At 33.1% G+C, this 21,720-nt stretch overlaps 1 protein-coding gene across 1 annotated transcript in view; it reads right to left on the bottom strand.

Moving 5' to 3' along the window:
* LOC141834070 (arabinosyltransferase XEG113-like) overlaps nucleotides 1-17,871 on the bottom strand; it is a 31,894-nt gene extending 14,023 nt beyond the window's left edge. The window contains exons 1-8 of the mRNA XM_074721518.1: nucleotides 17,652-17,871; nucleotides 16,591-16,845; nucleotides 16,305-16,510; nucleotides 15,063-15,168; nucleotides 12,638-12,894; nucleotides 12,395-12,530; nucleotides 6,180-6,274; nucleotides 6,032-6,085 (exon numbers count right to left, since the gene is read on the bottom strand). Coding sequence (XP_074577619.1) covers nucleotides 6,032-6,085; nucleotides 6,180-6,274; nucleotides 12,395-12,530; nucleotides 12,638-12,894; nucleotides 15,063-15,168; nucleotides 16,305-16,510; nucleotides 16,591-16,845; nucleotides 17,652-17,871 — 1,329 coding nt within the window. The remainder of the gene's footprint in view (nucleotides 1-6,031; nucleotides 6,086-6,179; nucleotides 6,275-12,394; nucleotides 12,531-12,637; nucleotides 12,895-15,062; nucleotides 15,169-16,304; nucleotides 16,511-16,590; nucleotides 16,846-17,651) is intronic.
* Nucleotides 17,872-21,720: the final 3,849 nt, after the last annotated feature.

Here is a 21,720-nt window from a genome sequence, read left to right as displayed (position 1 = left end):
TACATTTTTGCAACTAGAGCAAAGGTGTCTAGGTATCTCATAGGTTTGAGTGTAGCCCTTGGCTACCAGCCTTTCCTTACACCTCTTTATTGATCCATGTATTGTATACTTCCTTATGTAGACTCATTACACCTCACAGGTTTCTTTTCTGCTGCAACTTTACCGATTCCCCACATCTTGAGTTTCTTTAATGCCTTTAGTTTTTCATTCATGGCTTGTTTCCATCCTCCATTTAAATTGATGATTCTTTGACGCAGATGTAGATGTTAAATTAAGCTCATCATTAACCATGTCCTTCATATCTGCAGTATCCACAAGCATTATCTCTATCTAAATGCTTACTCAAGCTTTATGTTTCAATGTGATTTTTTATAATAGTTGAGTATTTCAGAACAAGGATTCAGGGAGAATGATTGAACATGTTAAAAAAGGAGATGAGCTCTATTATGTTCAAATGTTGAGAACTTTATTCATGTGATAATAATAAAATTTGAATTCACCACACCAACTTGGATATCCATCATTTAGAACCATTACAATTTTATTTCCATATTTATTCTAAAGTATATATGTTGAGAGTATCCATTGTGAAGTGTGTGAATTTGCTAAACACAAACATGTTTTTTTCCATTAAGCAATAAAAGAAGTTATTTTTCTTTTTATCTCATTCACACCGTGATATTTGAGGTCCGTCTACTCATGGTTTAAAATCTCATACCGTATCAAACAGCACGGGAAAAATATTTCATTCCACCCGCCAACTAACACGATGCTGACACCAACACTACATGATAGGCAGTCATAGCGGAGGTGTTAGGCAAGCCCCGCGGTTGCGCGGAGGCTCGTGCGAGCCGTGTCTATGGCTCGTGCAATGCTGAGTTTTTTTTTTTAAAAAAAAATCTACAATTTTTTTTATTTTTTAAACTTAATTCTTTCCCCTCTTTAATTCTTTCTCCTTCTTCCCATATTTTATTTTTTATATAAAATTTTATTTTTTGTAATTTTTTCTTATTTATTTTCTCCTTAAATATATAGGAACAAATTTTCTCGCACTTAATAAAATAAATTAAATATGAATTTAATTTAATCCTACTTGTTCCTAATTATTGAAGTACCAAAATCATATCAGTCATAAAATCAAAACTCTGATACGGCTTGAAATTTTAAAACATGCTTCTACTTTTAATATTTTAGGGAAGAATAGTGATATTTGAGGTCCTTCTACTACTAATATTTCTAGTAGAACTGTCAAACGAGTCAACCCATAGCGAGACCGGATCAACCCACTAAAAACTCATCATATAGCGGTTCAGGGCAGGCCGACCCACCAACTTGGCGGGTTGAGAAATCTCCAACCCAATCCAACCAAAAGCGGGTTGCGGGTTAGGCGGATCAACCCACGGGCCTATCAAAAAATAAAAAATATTAAAAATATTAAAAATATTAAAAATTTTAAGTTTGGATTATAGTTTAAATTGAATTTAGAATAAAGCCCATTAATTCGTTGAATTTTCTACTTTAATTTTAAATTTTAAAATAAATTAATAAACTTTCTCAACCCGCGGACCAACCCAAGCCCGTCACAGGCCAACCCATGCGTCGCGGGCCTAAGCAAGTCAACCCATCTAAACCCATCTTAAAATGGGTTGATAAAATTTCAACCTAACCCGCCTAAATTGTTTGGCAGGGCGGGCCAACCCGGTGGGCCCAACCCAAATTGATGGCTATACCACTAGTTGATTTCTTGGTCCGATGAATTATACTTACCTATCTGTCTCCTTTAAGACGGCTTTGGCTATTGCAAGTATGGTCAGAGTAAGTACTGCTCTCCATCTGGACATTGTGCTACATTCTTAGCACGCATTTATATTCATAACAATAGTTTCTAGCAAGTAAAACAGATAATGACATGTTATCTTTAGTGAAGTAAACAATCTCCATCTCCTTGTTTTATTTGAAAATATAAATAAATGCACATTTTCTTTCTTGTATTTCTTAGAGTTTATAGTTTTCTTTTTATACTGTAGGAATTTGGCAACCTTGAGTCTCCAATGCATGCGAGACTTCACTATTTTTTTACCACAATATTTCTACTTCTCACTTACTATTTATCACTTGTATCTTCGTTCTTCAGATATTGAGCTGCAGGCTAAAGTTATTTCTTATAAAATATTATATAGAGTATAATTCATTGAATGGCTAGCCAGTTTCCTTGTGGTTTCTAGGCTTTCATCTCTGTATTGCAATTAACATGGGGATGTAGCATTGCTTCAAAACAAGTGAACTTGAGTATTGAGTTCATTAGCTATGTATAGTTCTGTAAATTCCACTGCTTGTAAAAATTTTTATTGTAATGCAGAACAAATGAAGGCATCATCCCAACCAGGTGTCTCCCTTCCAATATGCTATGTTGATGGTCAGCACATCTACACAAGTTAATGAAATAAATAATGTTTTATTTCATATTGGGTGGTGTTTGTGCTTTGAGCAAAATTTCAGACTTTATTTTTGATTGAGTTGCCTACTTAGCTTTATACAACAAACTTTTGATAATTTCATTCCCATTCGTTTCTTAATTGCATTGTCCTTAACTAGAATTTTTTCACTTTCTTGTTTTATGCATCTATCATTGCCTAAGTCAAATTTCCAACATCTAGCTTTTTCAATGCAATAAATATCTTTCTCCCAATTTTTTAGTTCCTAGATTATCATAGAACTTATCATTTCTATATTTTTTTATACATTATCACGCTAATAATTTGTTTTGCCGTAATTTTAGCTATGTGATATTATATCGTTTAGACCCATATGAGGTATTATGTCATTTATTATGTTGGAGTCTTATGTAAATATAATATAAAATGAAGGTAACCACCCTCCTTTAATTGTTATAGTACACTTTGATCTCTCTCAATTATTCTCATTAATTTCTTTTGATTTAATCAAGCACTTGGTTGAGTTTGATACGAGAGAAAGTCTACTGCTACAAATAAACATCAGGTCCATTGGTAGCATCAGTATGCCTAATTGACACAACATTGATTTGCTTCATTGGTTGTGTAACTCAAAATTATTTTCTTTGATCTACTCTGTCTTTCCATGTTTGTATGATAGGAATTAGGCAAGAAGCTGCTTTATTTGCATGTTTTGGCGATTATCAAAAGAATTTCTCCCTGAATATATTCTTCTTTATGTTTTGAATATTTTGTATCTTTTATGACTAAACTAGTATCAGCTGTTAGATCATCATTAAATTATCTTGAATGTTAAACTCAGACATGATAAAAGAGATTATTATTATTATTTATGTTTTGAATAATTTTTTATCGTGTTTATTAATAATACAACAAATAGAAAGCTTAATTACATCTAAATAAATCCTCTTTAAATTTGTAAAAATGAAACAAAATTAAGTTTGAATAATATTTTAATTTTAAACTCCACTTAATTTGACTTATTTTATTAAATAAACATGAACAATGTACATATATTGAATATAATATACAATATAAAGAAGATAAATAAATAAAAGTCTTAATTCTTAAAATAAATAAATAAATTTGTAATATAAAACTAGCTAACTAATTAAATAAATTTTAAAATATAAAATTTTAAAAATTAAACAAACTTAATTGAAAGCTTAATCACATCTAAACAAATTAAATTTAAATTTATAAAAAATTAAAATTAAGTTTGAACAACATTTTAAATGATTTAGTTCATTTAAACTTAACTTATCAAATAAATTTAAACATAATAAATTTATTCAGATCGACTCATTTATGGCCCGAATTACATTTTTCATTTCACTCCTTTTCTTATTTTTTTTCATATAGCAGATATTTAATTTCAAGGTCAACCATTCATAGCGAAATGAGATATATATGAAAAGTGTAGGGGTATTATGATTTTTGTCTAATATAGTAAAGGTGAAGTGATAATTTACATAAATTTTGGGAGCCAATGTCAAAGATATTAAAGGTGAAGGGATTTTAAGCCGCATAGGGCACGAACAAGGTCATGCACTCCAATTGAAATAACAAAATAGTTTATCATTCATTGATGATTGTACTCATGTTACTTGAATTTTTTTACTCAAACATAAATTGGATGTTAGTAATATCCTCCCATTTTTTTGTTCCATGAATAAAAAACAATATAGAGTCAAAATGAAAAGGTTTAGAACAAATTTTGAAAGATTTAGAACAGATAATGCTAGGGATTATTTCAATCTACCCTTAACTCTTTATTTTCAAAAAGAAGGGATGGTACATGAGTCATCTTGTGTCAATATACCACAAAAAAATAGAATCACAAAAAGAAAAAATGGTCATTTGTGCATAGTCAAAATAGAAGGAAGCTAAACCCAAGGGCATTAAAATGTGTTCGTTATTTTTCAACTCAGAAAGGGTACAAGCATTATCATTGTCTATCAAAGAAATTCTATGTGTATCATGCTGATACTCTTGTTATCTATGTCATTTACCCTGTTGATACTAGTATTATTCGTTGCTTGATACATGTTAATTGATTCTGATTGATTTATCCACTGTTAGAACAGTATTACTGTTGTATCATTGACCTATGTTGACTTCTCATGATTCCTGTTGAGCATGCTAATTAATTGTAGCTATTACATGTTGGGATGATCATCATTACATCCACATGCTAGTTATAGGTGTTGATGACAGCATTATTGGCTGTTCTTGTTGGCTCTTGCCCGGCACCGTGTTGTGGTGAGATACAGGGGTAAGAGCATATGTTGCACTATAGTTGGGTGCGACCAGGACTGGCTATATTGCCCTCCTGCTATACTGCCCACTCCCCACTAGATTGGTGGTGGTTAGTTGTTAGAGCCTGTGCAGTATGTCCTGTTGTGCGCCCCAGTTCACTGTCCTGGGGGGTGATTGGGGATGGCGAGTGCAGACAGTGACTTGCATTTGATTGCGATGGTTGTTGCATGTTTACATACATTCGTTGGTAGGTTATTACATAGTTTACTTTACTTATATGGATGTGGCTGTTGCACTTGTTTGCTATGATTGTTGCACTACGTGACATTACATACATGATTACATTTATATGATTCTTATGACCATGATTCATATTATCTACTGATTCCTGTTATTTGTTGATTATCATTTATCTTGTCTATACATATTCATTCTGGACTGTACACTTTTGTTATTCCTGCTGATCTATTTGTACATGCACTTCTATTCTGTATCCACTGAGTATCTAATGCTCACTACCCAGCCCTGGGATTGTCTTGTTTTCTCCCCAGGTAGCAAATAGGTGGATAGTACTAGGAGTTTGGAGATCTGGCCGACTGTATTCATCTCACATCAGAGGATATTTGTATGTGTTGGTTTGTTCGGATTTTTGTTGCATTCGATATGGTTGTAGTTGTGGACTTATAAACTTGTTGTGAGTATCGGATTTTCTGGATTTACATTCGTGGTTGTATGCTTTCATTTAGAGATGTCGTATTTTGTCTATTTTGGTTATATGCATGTGATAGTAGTAGTTGTGGCCGTGTGGACCTTATATGTTATATGTTATGTATCTGTGTGGTGTGTTAAAGGACATGTAGTCCTTATTTCAGCCATGTGACCTGTATATCTCAGTATGTATTCAGGGAATATCATTGTTACAGGAAAGATGCTATCGAAATTTTTCGGACGGCCTCCCGAGACGTGACAATACCAAATGACCTATTGGCATATCATTACAACTTCTACTGATACTTGATAAGCAAGAAACACCTCAACGCTGTAAAGCAATGAGATATGATCGACTATAGTAAATGAAAACACTTTTAATTTTATGGTAATCAGTTATCAGGTTAATAAAACCAGAAAAAACATATATATATATATGTGTGTGTGTGTGTGTGAAAAGCGAATTTATACATGTCAAATTAAACTACAGACATAAAAAAGTGTTAGAAAACCATATTGCATTGTGTATAATGATTATATGTAAAAGTTTTAGGTACAAGTTCATTTCTTTTATGGGCATGAAACCTCACCAGTGTTCTCTTCAATAAAGAGGCAACAGCAAGTGCAGTCCTTATCAGCTTCATCTGAAATAATAAAGAAGAATATTTATTGGCCTACTTGATCACTTTGAGACATCAAATAGGCAAGATCTTCATAAATTTAGACTTAAAATTCTACCTGGTAATTCATGAGAGAGAAGTGAGAATGTAGAGTACGTGGGCCATCAAACAATAGAATTCTTGGAATGGCTGGGTTGAATGATAAGAAACCTCCTACAAAACCCAAAACCAAGAAAGTGAAAGGATAATGATTGTTAAATTGATATATTGATTTTACAACATACAAGATAGAATGGTAAAATTGCTAGTAATTACTTACCACCAAGGTTTACAATAGCGAGCCGCGCCGAGGTTTCAGTCCCAGATCGAAACGATATAGTTTCAGTACTGTATCGTGTCGTGCTGGTATAGTTTTGGTATTTTTAAAATATAAAATATATTAACTAAAAATAAAAAATTTAATCTAAATATTTAAAAATAAAAAATAAAATATTTTTTAAAAAAATAATAAGATAATTTTATGAGGCTTTAATTGAGTTTATTTAAATTATCCCAACTATAACTAGGAGTTGATTAAAATTATTAACCTACGTAATTATTAAAACTTAAGTTTTTTTAAAAAATCCGGATTCCGTGCGATCACGAAGGCGACCAGGCCCCGCGCGATCATGACCAGGGCCCGCGCGACACCTTCAGAGGACTATGCGACCTTCAGAGGACTATGCGATGCCTCCAGACAGTATCCCGGCTGAAACGCTATGCCAGTGTCAGTCCACTAGCGGAATGAAAAATTTCGTCGATATCGAGCAAACGGCTCAAGATTTCAATCCTTGCTTACCACATAATTAAATGAACCAAAGTTTGAAATCTCATTCTGTAGCAGGTAGCACAATCAAAAAATTTTGTTCCTATAAATTTCCGAAATTAAATACTACTCAGCATAGGCAATGCTTCATATGCAATTGTGTCAATCATGTTAACGAGTATAGTGTCATGCTGACACTCAACACCCTTTTGCATACTACAGCATACTGGTCAAAGATAAATTAAAATAATATTATTTTTTTATAGTTTGTGTCTATACAACATAATATCAAAACTATATCATTCTAGATAAAATCACAATCTAAGTAGATAGTTGTCCTATTTTCTTCTTTTCCTTTTTCATTTTCTTATTCCACTTTCAATTCACCACTAACACCGTACATTAGAACATTAGCATGATACCAAAACGTATTATTCTAGTTAATGATTAAAACTTCAACATGGCTTAAGATTTGAAAACCATGAAATGGAAAAAGTAAAATATAGTTTCAGTGCCACTCAATATAAGTCGCTAAGGCTGAAATGCATCGTTAGAGCAATGAACTGATATAGATATATATACTTTATATAGGTAAGTAATATCACTTGTGACAATACAATTTTAGGAGTATTGAATGAGATGCGACCCATATCTAGTATCTAAAATCAAACAAGGCAATCAACCGAGATAAGAAGAATCATGTCCATGACTTATCTTTTAATTTCGATTATTAATCGCACAAAAGTCACACAAAGAAGATGAAAAACAATAATAGCAAAGAGCAGTGACACTAGAGTTCTAGAAAGCAAGGTGTTAACATCAAGGTTTAAAATTAAGTTGTGCCGAAGTGTTAATTTATGTCTAGAATGATACGATTTCGGTATTGTATTGTGTCGTGACGATACAGTCTTCATACTTTTTTAAATATAAAATATATTAACTAAAAAATAATTTTATTAATATTTGATTACTATAAACACTTACTATTAGGTTATATTTGAAATGTTGAATATTGAGTTCAAATTTTGATATTATCTCATGAGATATTTTATGCTTATTGAATCTTATACAAGTTGATTATATAAATTTAAAATCTATATTTTTATTATTATTACACATAATTAAACAGTCTTAATTATAATTTTATTGCAGTGGCATCAAATTCAAGAACTTACATTTACAATAGTGATGAAGATTGATCTTTAGTTTCAAGTTTTATTGCAGAGGCATCAAGTTTGAGACTTTGCATTTATAATGGTCGTCATATTCGGTTTCGACATCTTTAGATATATTTCGATAATTTTAAAGATTGATTATGTTACATTTATTTGAAAATTTAAAATTATTTATAAATTAATGTAATTTTTTTATTTAAATAATTAATTAAGTCAAATTAAATTAATATTTTAAAAATTAGAATTGATTAAAGCTCACTAGAGTGGTGATTAGGATCAAGTAGTTGTAAATTGGATTTAATTTAATTTATTTTAATCTATTTAGAATTAAACTAAATTTATATATATATATATAATAATTTAGTTTAATCATAGTAGTATTTAGGGATTATATTATATTTAATTTTCTTTGCTATCTTTCCAACAATCCACTCCCACTATCCTGAAAGAGGTTTTTTTTTCCTCTATCCTTAAAGAGATAATTTTTCTCCCTTAGTTTTTGTGTTTACCTTTATAGATAGGTGATAGGGGGAAAGGAACTCCATCCTTAAAAAGTTTTTTTTCCTTTTGTCTTTAGTCTCTACCCTTTGTGTTTAAGGAGGGAAAGGAATTACAAGGGAAAGGGGAAAAAAAGAAATTAATGGTTATAAAACTAAAGAAAAGGAAAAGGAACTAATCAGTTCAAAAAAATAAAGAAAAAAAAGATAGAGATAAGAAAGAAAAAGAAAAAAAAACACAGCAACCTCCGCCAGGAAGCTAGGCCCACGACCCCCGCATGGCAGCGAGGCAGCGAGGTTGCGATAGCCTTGCTACTTCACGACAACCTCACCTAACTACGAGATCGTTGCTGCCTTACTGCGCCACCTAGTGCTGGTGCCGGTGTTAGTCGACAAATAAAATGATAAGTTCCGCTAGTGCCAACTAGCACAACTCTATATTTTACACAATGATTATCATATTTTATATTTGTACATGCCTAAGTTTTCTTTATCCAAGCCCAACTCCTAATATTAGCCTAATACTAAATACTACAAAAACTAATACTCCCATCCAATGCATGACATTCATTTTAGTATTAATCAAGGATTAAAATATTATTCTGTTGGTCGACATGGATAAAACATTTCATTACGTCTATCGACTAGCACATGAAACTCATCAAGAGGAATAAAGCAGACCAACGAACCTATCGCGAAACTTCACATTTCATTCCGCCTATTGACTAGCACATGGAACTTGCCGAGAGGAACAAAGCAAACCAACGAACCTTTCACAAAACTCAAGTGAATATGTTTGTAGACATTTCCACCTAGGGTCGGTGCTCAGCCCAAGCACCAACCCTATATGAACAGAACTTGTTCGTGACTTCTTCTATGACATGATCAGGGATAATGAGGCGACAAACGAAGGCTTTCACATTGTCTCACATCACATGAAGATCAATGGAGACAAAGACTTGCCCTTAGTGAGCTGGATTGATTATGAATTTTAATACTTGGGCAAAGAGTTTTAAGTTAGGGTTTTATACTTTCATATATGTATGAAGTTGTGCAAGACTCAATAGATATACATATGAAATGACTTGACATGGCCAAGGTCGATGATGACACAATGGCTCAAGATCTAAAGAGATTAGAGAGAAGCATAGTATGGGGCATCTCAAGGACCGAAGGATGAGAAGCATGGAGTGCAGTGAGCTAGAGGAGGGAAGTTATGTAGGCAAAGCATGAAGGATGGCACATGGAGCAAGCGGAGAGTTCAATATATCAAAGGGATGAAAGGTCTAACGAATGATGGTCTTCTGGCAAAAGAGATGCAAGTTAAATTCTTAAGTGAGTTGAGAGTTGAGAAACTTATACCTAGGAGAGGGTAGTCTTCAACTTAACTAAACACTCAACCATTAAGATAGTCGTAGTTAAGTAGTCAACTAAAGTTAATGAGTCAACAAATAGAATATTTTTTATTCGTGGCTAATAAAATATTTTCTATTCGTAGCTGAGTTTAGTGTTAGTCAACTGTTGAAGTATTCAAGTCAACTGATGGTGGCTTAATCAACAAAGCTATTAACTCTAGCTAATCAACTACCAAATAGAGTTGACCCTATTGCTTATTGCACAATATGGTACATACCTTAATCTCCTTCCCTTATTCACCTAGGTACGGACTGAGAATTCCATATGTAGTTAGAGCTTAGATACTAGGACTAGAATTATTAGATGTTGAATACAATGCTATGATAGTACGTATTGTTCACTACATTAAGGGAATTTGGTTGGAATGAAAAAAAAATTATGATACTTTGACAAATCAATTTTTTGCTAGCCTCATTAAGAAAGGTCATTGAATCAATATCAACAATATCAAATTCACATTTTTGTCCTATCAAAAAAACATAATCAACCAATTTAACTTAGTGATGGTGGTGATACAAGTACTGCTAGTGGAAGTGGCTCAGTGGGTGCTAGTGGAAGTAGTGCAATCGCTACATGAACATTAGGGAGAAGTGCAAGTGTTGGTGTTATAAATTGAGTCACTCCATTAGCACAAATTAAGTCACTTCCACTAACACCACCTATATAATGTATTGTCACATTTGTTGCTCATACTCATACTCAACTTTTGAGGCACAAAGAGTAACTACAGATTCTTAGTCATTTGGTATATCACTATCACAACCTTCAAATTCATCATATCATAGACAGGTTCTCCAAAAGCTTGTCTATCAAAATCTTCATATTGTTATTGTTTGTACTTGATATTTTTTAGCATCAAGTTCCCCTTTCATTACACAATAAATTTCTTAAGGAATTTTTAGACACTATTTGAGGCATCTGACTTCACCACCAAGTCCAATCATATCACAATGTAAACATTGTCAATTAAATTGATTCTATAATGGACCATAAATTTGTTCTTCAATGTCATTTGTCTATCCATGCACCATTAAAAGGTTAGAGTATCAAAAAAGATAAAACCATTTATAACAAATAAATACATTTATAAAACTATTACTATTTACACCAAGTAAACACATTAATACAATATTTATTAAATACAAAATTATTCAATCAATAGCTAAAAATATTTAATTAATAATTGATTAATTAATTATTACAAATAATATATACTTGTTATAACCGTTATAATAATAAGCACAAAAAATATATTTTGATAAAAATCATTAATTGAATAAATCAAATAATTTTGTTGATACATTCGAATAACTAAATGGGTTACAAGTACTAATAAAAATTAAACTATTTAAACCACAATCATAAGTATGTATGTATATATATTCTTGAAATAAAAACTGTTATATAAATTATTATACTAGATAAAAATTGATAATTTATATAATAATTAATGTTATATAATTGTAATTATATCTATTATATATAATTATTATTATGAGATATAATAATTATTATATAAATCTTCATCTTATATCAGGTCATTATAAATTGATAAAGAATTGTTAACTATTATCTCTTAGTTTTATCATATAACAATATAACTAATAATTTATAACATTATATAATTGACAATTTATTATATAATATTATTATATAACAAATAATCTATTGTAGATATAATTACTATTATATCTATTGATAACAAATTATATTAACATTATATAATAATTATAATTGATAACTTATATTTGTTAAGAATAATTTATATCTACTAACAAATATATTAATTATATAAAAAATTATATAATAAGAAATGTATTATCTATAAAATAATTTAAATAAAATAGAGGTATCAATTATGTAATAATTTATATAAAATAGATATATTAATTATATAATAACTTATATAAAATAGATATATTATTTATATAATAAAAATATATAATTATTATATATAACACTATTGTATAATGTACAATGTTATTTTTAAACTACTATAAATATAATATATATCCGTTATAAATTTAAATCTTGTTATAATATGTAATTTAGAAGGGGAGCCTTGCACAATAGTAAAGTTGTTACCGTGTGATTTATAGGTCATGACTTCGAGTGTCGGAAATAATGTTTTGCAAAGCAGGATAAGACTGTGTACAATAAATCCTACTTCGGGACCTCACATTTCTCACTCCCCTGATGTTGATAGCTCCTCTTAGGTACTTGAATTGTATGCATGTCGCTTTGATTCGTCATTGCCCCTAATGTTTTCCAAATGACTTGATTGTGCACAAGATGATTTTAGGTTTAGTCAACTACCAATATACAATAGCTTTTTATTTGTTGTGTAGTAAAAGTCAAGCATAAAGGTCAAATAGACACCTAAGATGGAATATTTAACTTAGCATGAAGAAGATGAATCCTGTTGTACAAAAAAAAATACCTGCTGAATCATAGTATGCAGGTTGGTCATAGAAAAGCATAGCCTCCCGCAATCTATGGCGCTTTCCTTCGGTACCTGCATACTGGAAGGTGGTGTGCACTGCATATGGCTCTAAATTGAGCTGATGGTGAACAGCCTGATAATATATTTCAGAGAATTGTTTTCAAGCCATTGTTATGTAAATAGTGAATGATATGAAGCATATCATATTATGCCAAGTTTGGATAAGCAACAATGAGTTACCTGGACAAAGTATGTGTGCCCATTGCAGAAAATGCTGCCTGGTAGTATACCCAACTTTAGGGACCCATCAAAAGCATAAACTAGTCCGTTTGCTCCTTTAATGGATGGACCTAAAATTTTCTTAAGAAGATCATTAAAGCCAATCTGATCCCATATTTTTGGATCATTTAAGACCATATCTTTCCAATCCTTTGCTAACTTTTTTGCAGGAACAGTTGGACGCCAATGAAAAAGTCCAACATTGTAAGCACCAGTTACTATTAATGATAAGAGAGGAGACTATTAGTTAAATAATTCCAGAACTATAAGGACATAAGTTCATATGTCATTCCAACTAAACAATATATTTCTCAATAAATGAATGCCAATGGGTTGGACACCCACAATTTTCACCTAAACCAAAGCCCAAAGTTAACTAACTTAAAAAGCAAACACAAGATCTAACAAACAAGCAAATAATATCCAAAAGCACCACAAAATTTGCAACCATCCTAATTCAAGTAAGAACAACTATATTGCAATCCACGCTAGTTTCACCAACCTCAACACTAAAGTGGGTGAAAAAACCAACTAGGGTACTGATCTTCCTATCTGAATTCATACCAAATTTGATTACTAGGTAACAAAATCAGGGTAGAGTAGCAATTATGGAAATGGTCAATAGCCAAGAAACCCCAACTCCAGCCATGTTATTACCAAGCTCTTCACATCACACCAAGAGAAATGTTGGTTTTATGATGTAATTAGGATGTAGCAACCATGTTCTTGTATATCTGAGACCAAGTTTTTTGGTAACTTCAAAGTTCACTTGTTAGAATATGACATTAGAATGACTATTTAAACTCGTACAAAGACCTTATCACTAACATATAGAGAATGTATACAATAAATTCTTTGATATCTTCACAACTGAAAATAAGCCCACTAAACTAGTGCATTCTTTAAATGGTTATCATATAGATTCATATTATCCCATTTCTGGAGCCTACTGAAAGAATTTCTTAAAATTCTAGTCACGTGAAATAAAATTACATAAAAAAAGACTATCAAACTGTATCGAGCATATGTTGGCTAGCTACTGCAACAATAAATTTCAAATGTAGATAGTCACATCATGAGTTGATGCCATGTCCATCAAAATTGAAAATATTGCATAGACTAAGGAAATCCTGTGGAACTTCACATAGCATTTATGAGTACACAAACTTATAACCAATGAACTGAGCTAAAGAATAAAGTAAATAATAAATATCCAAGCTTGAATATCAACATTAGCAGAACCATGTAATGCTCAATAAGTGCAATTGTTCCACTAAGCCCCACAAATAAGCAAAGGGTGCATAGATTTATACAATAATGAAACTAAAAATTTAAAATGTTGCACCCACTTTCATAGACTCCAATCACATTATGCTCCTTTCCCCCACATTATTTTTCCCCATCTAACCTCATAATGAATTCTCGTTTGCATCATATATTATTGTCTTAAATTTCCTATGCTTAAAATATTTTTCTTTAATTACATTACATAGTACTAAATCATCTTAATTCAATATAAATCATGAATCAAGAAAATGCATGTAATACAAGAATTAAATTGTAGGTGTAAAGATTTTTGTTAAATAAATAGTTTCCATCTTGTAGAAAGAAAGAATTATGTAATTTTGGAAATTTACTCTCATTGTTACATTATATAATTCATATTATTTATATAATGATAATTTCAAAAATAATCAGATTATTATATAATTTCTGGATTGAATGTCTTATATATACATAATTTTATAATGCTTTCTTTTCAATAGAATATTTAATTCAACTTGTTACAGGTAGTTTGTTTAAGACTTGAATTTTATTGCTCAATTAACCTATTCAATAATAGTTAGAAGGATATAAATATATATATATATATATATATATATATCATATTTTGTTTGATATGATATCAGAAATTTTATCAATATGACAAAAAAATTGATTTCACGTGATTTTAAAAAGTCCATAGGGAATCAAATACAACCCAATAAAATTAAACTACGCCCATTAAATAAAACTAGTCCATCAAAAATTAACTCAAACCATCATCAAATTGTAAAAACAACTCCAAAACAAACCACAATATAATATATACTGATAAATATTATGTTTATAAAAAAATTAAAAAAATAAATCTATCATCATTGAACTATTTGAATTTTGATAAAAAATTTGTTATAAAACTAAACTAAATTATATTTTTTTCCCCCAATAACCCTGGGGTCATGACTCCACTATTGCATATCAGCATCTCATTTGTTGTCAAAGCATGACTTTCTCCAAGCTTCACATATCACACAAACAATTGCCATGACAATTACCAATAATCAAAAGAGAGCAAAGACCAAAAGATACAATCAGGATTTGGTTTGATATTAGCAGAGCATACCTTTTTGCCAGACTTCTAAACTATCATCAGTGATTGTTGGTCTAATTTGATCAGTAGATGTTAAGATATCAGCTTCGGGAAAACGAGCAATATATGGAAGTGGATTCTGTTTCATACAAATGAAAAAAATAATAATAAAATTACAATGTGAGAAGGAAACAAAACAAGGCCTTCATTGAACTAGAACCACAAATTTAAATATTGTATCTTATCAAGAGAAATAAAAAAAGGTTATGTTCCATAAATATGGCATGATTGGTACAACGGTGGCACAGGGATGATAATCTAATATTCTTTCCTATGCCACTTGATATAGAGCAAAACAAATAATATAGAACCCAATATGAGTGATATAAAAATTAATATGGTTTAATCAGAGCTTGATTTGAGAGATATAGATCATAGAAAAAAAAAAACACAACTAGTATATAATCATAGAATCATGAATGACACCATGGCATATATGAGATTACTATCTTATCCCAAGATTGATTAAATATACATGTTATTAAGTTAGGTTGTGATTCCCCTACGGAAGGGAAAGGAGAGTAGAGCATAATTTTCAAGGCCATCTCCCCTCATTTACCTTAGTAAAACTCTAGGTAGAAGTTGCTCAGTGCGTCTGCCCAAGATTGGGAGAATGTGGGCTCTCTTTGCAAAATGGGACTCAAAAAGTCAACTTTTCCCTCTACAAGCTAGGGTGGAAGGCACAGTGATGCCAGCAAGGTAGCTTGGGAGGAGTAGTGCAATGTCAATGGGAACAAGCAAGGTAGCATAGACAAGGACAACATCGATGAGCATGAGGGAGGAAATAAAGTGTGTGCGCATGAGGGGGGAAATAAAGTGTGTGCCTAATTTGACCAGGGTGGTGTGAAAGCTAGTAGGTCGACACGTGTGTGCAAATGAGGGAGGGCGATGTGAGAGGAAGACAAGGTAACATCCCATACCAATTTCCTAACCACGTTTCTATTTTCTATCACTAAGGTGTCATTCCTAAATTTTCAACTAAATTAAGGTGGACCACAATCTCTTTGTCGATCTTTTAGAATTCTACTACCTAGCTTCAATTGCTAACTCTAAAAAAAATTTACACATGATGAATAGTGTTCACTCCAAGTGTCAGTGTTTGACATGGGTATCGATGGGTAGATGAAGAGTTCAAGCACCTATTTTACTTATCCTAGTTTCATACCTCTGCAAACAAGCTCTCTAACCTATCAAATTAACAATGACAATATATACCTTTAACCAAACCATATCCGTATCGCACATTAGTATCTCATAGCCAAAATGTAGGAGAACATTTATCAACAATACTTTTTCTCTTGCCATTTTGTGGAATGCAAGGGAACCCCAGCCAACATCGTTCATTTCCATTGTACTACCCATTTCAAAAACTGGAATCCCTTTCCAATAAAGAGACTCCAATAGTTTGGTGTCCATCGCACCTGTTCAAAAAGGACTCAGTTAATTGTTATAAACTTCTTCACAATAACATACTAGCAATGTTATAAGGTGGCTAACTCACCAACAAGAAGGTTATTGATATTAAGATCTGTTAGGTGTTTGACCCAATTCACGATAAAATCCATGAATGCATGATTTCCCAATGTCACAATAATAATGTTGTCTTGTGCACGATGCTTCACCATATCCTTAGTTAGCTGAAACAACTTCAAGTCAGGCATTTTAGTATCAAGTGGTACATCCCATATGGCTCTTGTAAACATGTTAGAAGGCTCTGTTTGTCGCTTCGGAGTTCTAGTAACTGTAAGAATAAGATCTTTCTCAGACGTAATAACATAAAAATCCATTAAAAATCAAGAAAAGCATATGAATCCAAAGATATTTTTTTTGCATAGAAGAACATAATAGCACAGATTCTATCTCATTCTGTTGAAACGTCAACTGTTATAAATAACAAGAAATATAAGATAGATCCCCATTCAATAAGCAAAGCAACTGCAAAACCTTCACTCCTTAGTATGATCCTGAGTTGCTAAAGAAGGTTCCATTAATTGAAAAGAAATTAAAAGATAGCAAGAGTGACCATCTAAAATCATTCTATGCAGCAACCCGCTTGAAAATTGTAATATAAACAACATCTGGATTAGTGCTGAAGATCTATATAGAGTGCAACTTCAAAACCAGGGGCATTGAACCAGCAGCTGGGGTTCTTAATGAAATGCCTTAAATCATCAATCAGGCAACACATTTAATGATGATAGAAACAAGAGTATTTATGGGTCAAGAGAACTTGAAACGGCATAGAAGAAAAGTAGTCCCAATGGCCTTTTCTGTATCACTCCTAAGACTTGATTTCTCCTTTCTTTTTGTCAGAATCGGACTCCTGGAGAGAAAATAAAAGACAACTCTTGCAGCTGGAAGCTAGACCAAAGAAATAAATGCATCTGTAAGGTGAACATATACAATGTGCGGATCATGGATCTATAAACAGTGACATGAATTTTAAACTCAAGCAGCACAAATGGACTACATTAGTCCATATTAATACAAGGAACAAGGAACAATGCAGGAAGCAATAGATAATGAGAAACATCTAATAAGACAGACAAGTGTTTTACTAACTACTCGGCGGAGGGGAAAGAGAAGGAAGTGATGATAGCGAAACAGAAGACGCAGAAGAATAGAGCCTACTGTCGAAGTAGTAGAACGTCCTTCCGCTACCCCCATCGACGGCGAGGGAGGAGAGGATTACAAGGGCAGAAAAGACGATGCCGGCGACAACTGCGGTGTAGATTGCTAAGAAGACAAGCTTGCCATCGGGAAGGGAATTGCACGGTGCCATCGGGACGAGGATAGGGAGATTTTGGTGGACGCAAAGACCCTAATTGCTGATCTCCTTCGCTTCCGATGGTCATACTCATACGCATGGACGATGACTTGCCTTATAGCTGCGCCAAGCCGAAGGACATGAACTTCGAACAACTGTGCAATAAATTCAGTTAGTTCCTAAATTTATCACCATTTTTAATATTTTAATATATATAACTATATACTTCCAAATTAAGAAAATATTGTCTCGTCTTTATTCAAAATATAATTTTTCGTGACTCTTGCACCATAAATAAATAAATAAATGAAATAATTGATTTAATAAAATAATTTCAAGCTACTTTTTTAAAAATAAATTAAATTAGATTTTATTTATTTAGTAAAAAATTTTAATATTTTAATATAATAGAAAATCATACGTAATAGAATTTTTTTAGATAATAGAAAATTTTCTTTTGGTAATATTTGTTTTTTTTTAAAATAACTTCTATTAAAAAGGATAAGTTATTTTCTTAACCATTCACATCAATTTTTATTAAAAAATTAATTATAGAATTCAAATAAGTGATTAAAGTAATCATGAATATTGATTGATTACTATCTATAATTTAAAATCTCTAAAGATTTTAAATATAATAAATATTATTGATTTATTATTTTTAATCAAAATTATAATTTAATGCAAATTGATTCAAATTAAACTAACATTCACAATTACAATTTTTGACTTCGTATATTTAATTAATCTATTTGTGTCTACTTTCTTTACTGCCGTATGATTTCTTATTCAATTTATCTTCGACACTTGTTCAAAATTTTTGAACACACCTCACATTTTTTTTTTAAAAAAGATACATATTGTATAAATATACTTTGAGAGTTAAATACTCTCAAAGTAGAATCAAAGCATACAAGTCTATCTTGGAGCTTGGACCTCTACATTTGAGGTAAGTCCTCCTACGCGCATCAACAACAAAACACATCATTTGAGCACATGTCGCCCAATGTGACACATTCAATCACTTACATACTTTCAACACTGAACTCTTCAAGACATCAACACCCAACAAGTAACGTATTCAATAAAATCATAAAAATCGGAACACGTGTATTTGAATCTTCCGAAGCATCATCTCCTCGTTTGGTGCCTTCCCCTCATAGCGAGACTTGTTACGGACCTCCCAAAGCACATAAATCATGCTTGAGATGCCAAGATATCGAGCCTTCGTCTTGCGGTTGGCATTTTTGTAATGTTGTCCAAAAATCTGAAATAGCTCATTTAACGTTGAAAAATCATGTTGAATTTCTAACCATTGCTTTACTTTGTCACAAAGAGCCCTAGTGGTGGGGCACTCAAAGAATAAGTGGTCATTGGACTCCTCTTGTTGGTGACATAGTACACATTCCTTATTCTCCTCATAGAGCATCCGATCCGCTGTTCGTAATTTGACATGTGCTAGCAACCATAATATGAAACGATGCTTTGGTAATATTTCCGCCCTCCAAACAAATGACTCCCAAACCACCGAAGGTCCTCTTGGCTTGAAGAAATCATATGCATTTTTAACCCCTTTCTTTCCTCCGGCAAACCACTCTATCATCTTCATGTTTGCCTCCCCAACTCCATTCATTCCACCCAAGATTTTGCTCCGGATATCCACAAGCCGCTTGATGAGTGGTGAATCGGAGGCTTTAACTTCCCATTGCCAAAATTCAACCCCTTTGATGTAATGATGATGCACCCATCTTACCCACAATGAATCTGTCTTGGATTGAATCTTCCATAAGGTCTTACTTAGTAAAGCTTCATTCCATGCACTAAGATCTCGAATACCATACCCCCCTTCATTTTTTGATAGACATAAGGAAGCCCAAGATATAGGAGGGTATTTAGAAGACCATACGAACCTTCTACAAATAGTTTGGATCTTGTCAATGACTCCAACGGGGATAGGGAGAATAGATAACCAATAACATTCTATCCCTTGTAATACCGTTTTTACCAATTCCAATCGTCCGGCATATGAAAGAGTGTGTTTAGGCCATGCATTTATCTTACTTGTGATTGCCTCAAGCAATGGACCATAGTTAGCAATCCTCAACTTCTCCGCTGCTAGTGGAATACCCAAATATCGGAATGGAAACTTCCCTTCTTGAAACCCAATGAGGTTAAGTAACTGGTTCTTCACTCTATTATCCACACCAACAATATATATGTGGGATTTCAATGGATTTGCCCTCAGCCCCGCTTCTCTTCCAAACATATCTAAACAGTCTGCTATATGCTTGATTGAGGTCTCATCTGCCCGGGCAAAGAACATGAGATCATCGGCATAAGCAAGGTGCGTTATGCCAACCTCTTTGCACATGGGATGATGGTGAAATGATGGCAGCGAGGAGATGACCTGCATTCTTCTAGATAGCACCTCAATACATAATCCAAAAAGTAAAGGGGATAAAGGATCACCTTGCCTCAACCCGCGCCTCCCACTAAAGAACCCATAGATGCCACCATTGAGGGAGATCGAGTACGAAGCCGTAGTTACACATTCCCTAATCCATGCACAAAATCGTTGGGGAAATCCAAAACCAACGAGAGCGGCCATAAGGAATTCCCAATCCACCGTATCAAACGCCTTCTTCAAGTCCACCTTGATCATACACCTTGGCGAAATTCTTTTGCGAGCATATTTCCTTAGGAGTTCTTGTGTCAAGTTGATGTTGTCTCCTATGGATCTTCCTTGTACAAATGCCGCTTGAGCCGGGTCCAATAAGTACTCCAAGACCAATGATAACCGTCTGGCTAGTATCTTAGCAATTACCTTGTAGAACACATTACAACAAGAGATAGGCCGATAATCCGAAACACCTTCCGCATGATCCAACTTTGGCACCAAGTATATCAAGGAGTGATTCCATTGTTTTAGAAGTTTACCCCCTTGAAAGAATTCCAAAATTGCAGCTATGAAATCTGGACCTATTGTGTCCCATGAAGAAACAAAGAACTTTGCACCATAACCATCCGGCCCCGGCGTTTTACCCCATCCAATGCTATGTAGTGCGCCTTTGATTTCCTCTTCATCCACTGGCCTAATCAAAGCCTCCGATTGACTGCTATTAAGTTTCCTTCCTGGAATGTTATGGCTGTCCACTTGTGAACATATCTCGCTTTGCCCAAGTAACTCATGAAAGAAAGTCACAAATTCTTCCGCCACCTCCCCAATACTTGTTGTTCGGTCCCCATCCCTTTTAGTGATGGTAATGATGGCATTCCTCTTGTTATTCCTCTTGACTATGCCATGGAAGAACTTGGTACACTTATCCGAGCTTTTCAAGTATACATTTTTCGCCCTTTGTTGGTAGAATTGCTTCTCCGCCTCTGCAAGAAGGGTGGCACGCTTCCGGATGTGTGGGTAGTCCACGGGGGCCTCTCAACCGACCCTTTAGTCGGAGCAATTTTGCCTTGAGTGTATATTGTGCATGACCATTTACCGGGGCTGCCCAAGATTCACTAACTATCCTTTGAAAATCCTCATGTAATGTCCATAAATTCAAAATTTTGAAAGGTCGATTCGGGGGTCGAACTCGGGTGCCATGAACTTCGCATAAGCATGCCATCAACCAATGTGAATTTACCAGAGATCTATCCAACTTACAAGAAATCGTCCCCATTGGTCCATGTGAGCCGACATCCGATAGAGCGAAGATCCACTGAACCACAAGTATGGGCAAAGACTTGTAGGTCCCTCATTTCATGGTTGGTGACAGGCGCACCTCCTTGCTTCTCTTGGATAGATAGTATTGAGTTGAAATCCCCCATAATTATCCATGCTTCAGAAATGATAAGATTTGTAAGCGCCTC

This window comes from Curcuma longa, chromosome 8, assembly GCF_044706935.1.
Source record: "Curcuma longa cultivar G26 ecotype Majalengka, Jawa Barat chromosome 8, ITB_CL_G26_1.1, whole genome shotgun sequence".
NCBI classification, from domain to species: domain Eukaryota; kingdom Viridiplantae; phylum Streptophyta; class Magnoliopsida; order Zingiberales; family Zingiberaceae; genus Curcuma; species Curcuma longa.
Note: the sequence above shows the minus strand (reverse complement) of the source record. Positions and strands in the feature narration are given on the sequence as shown.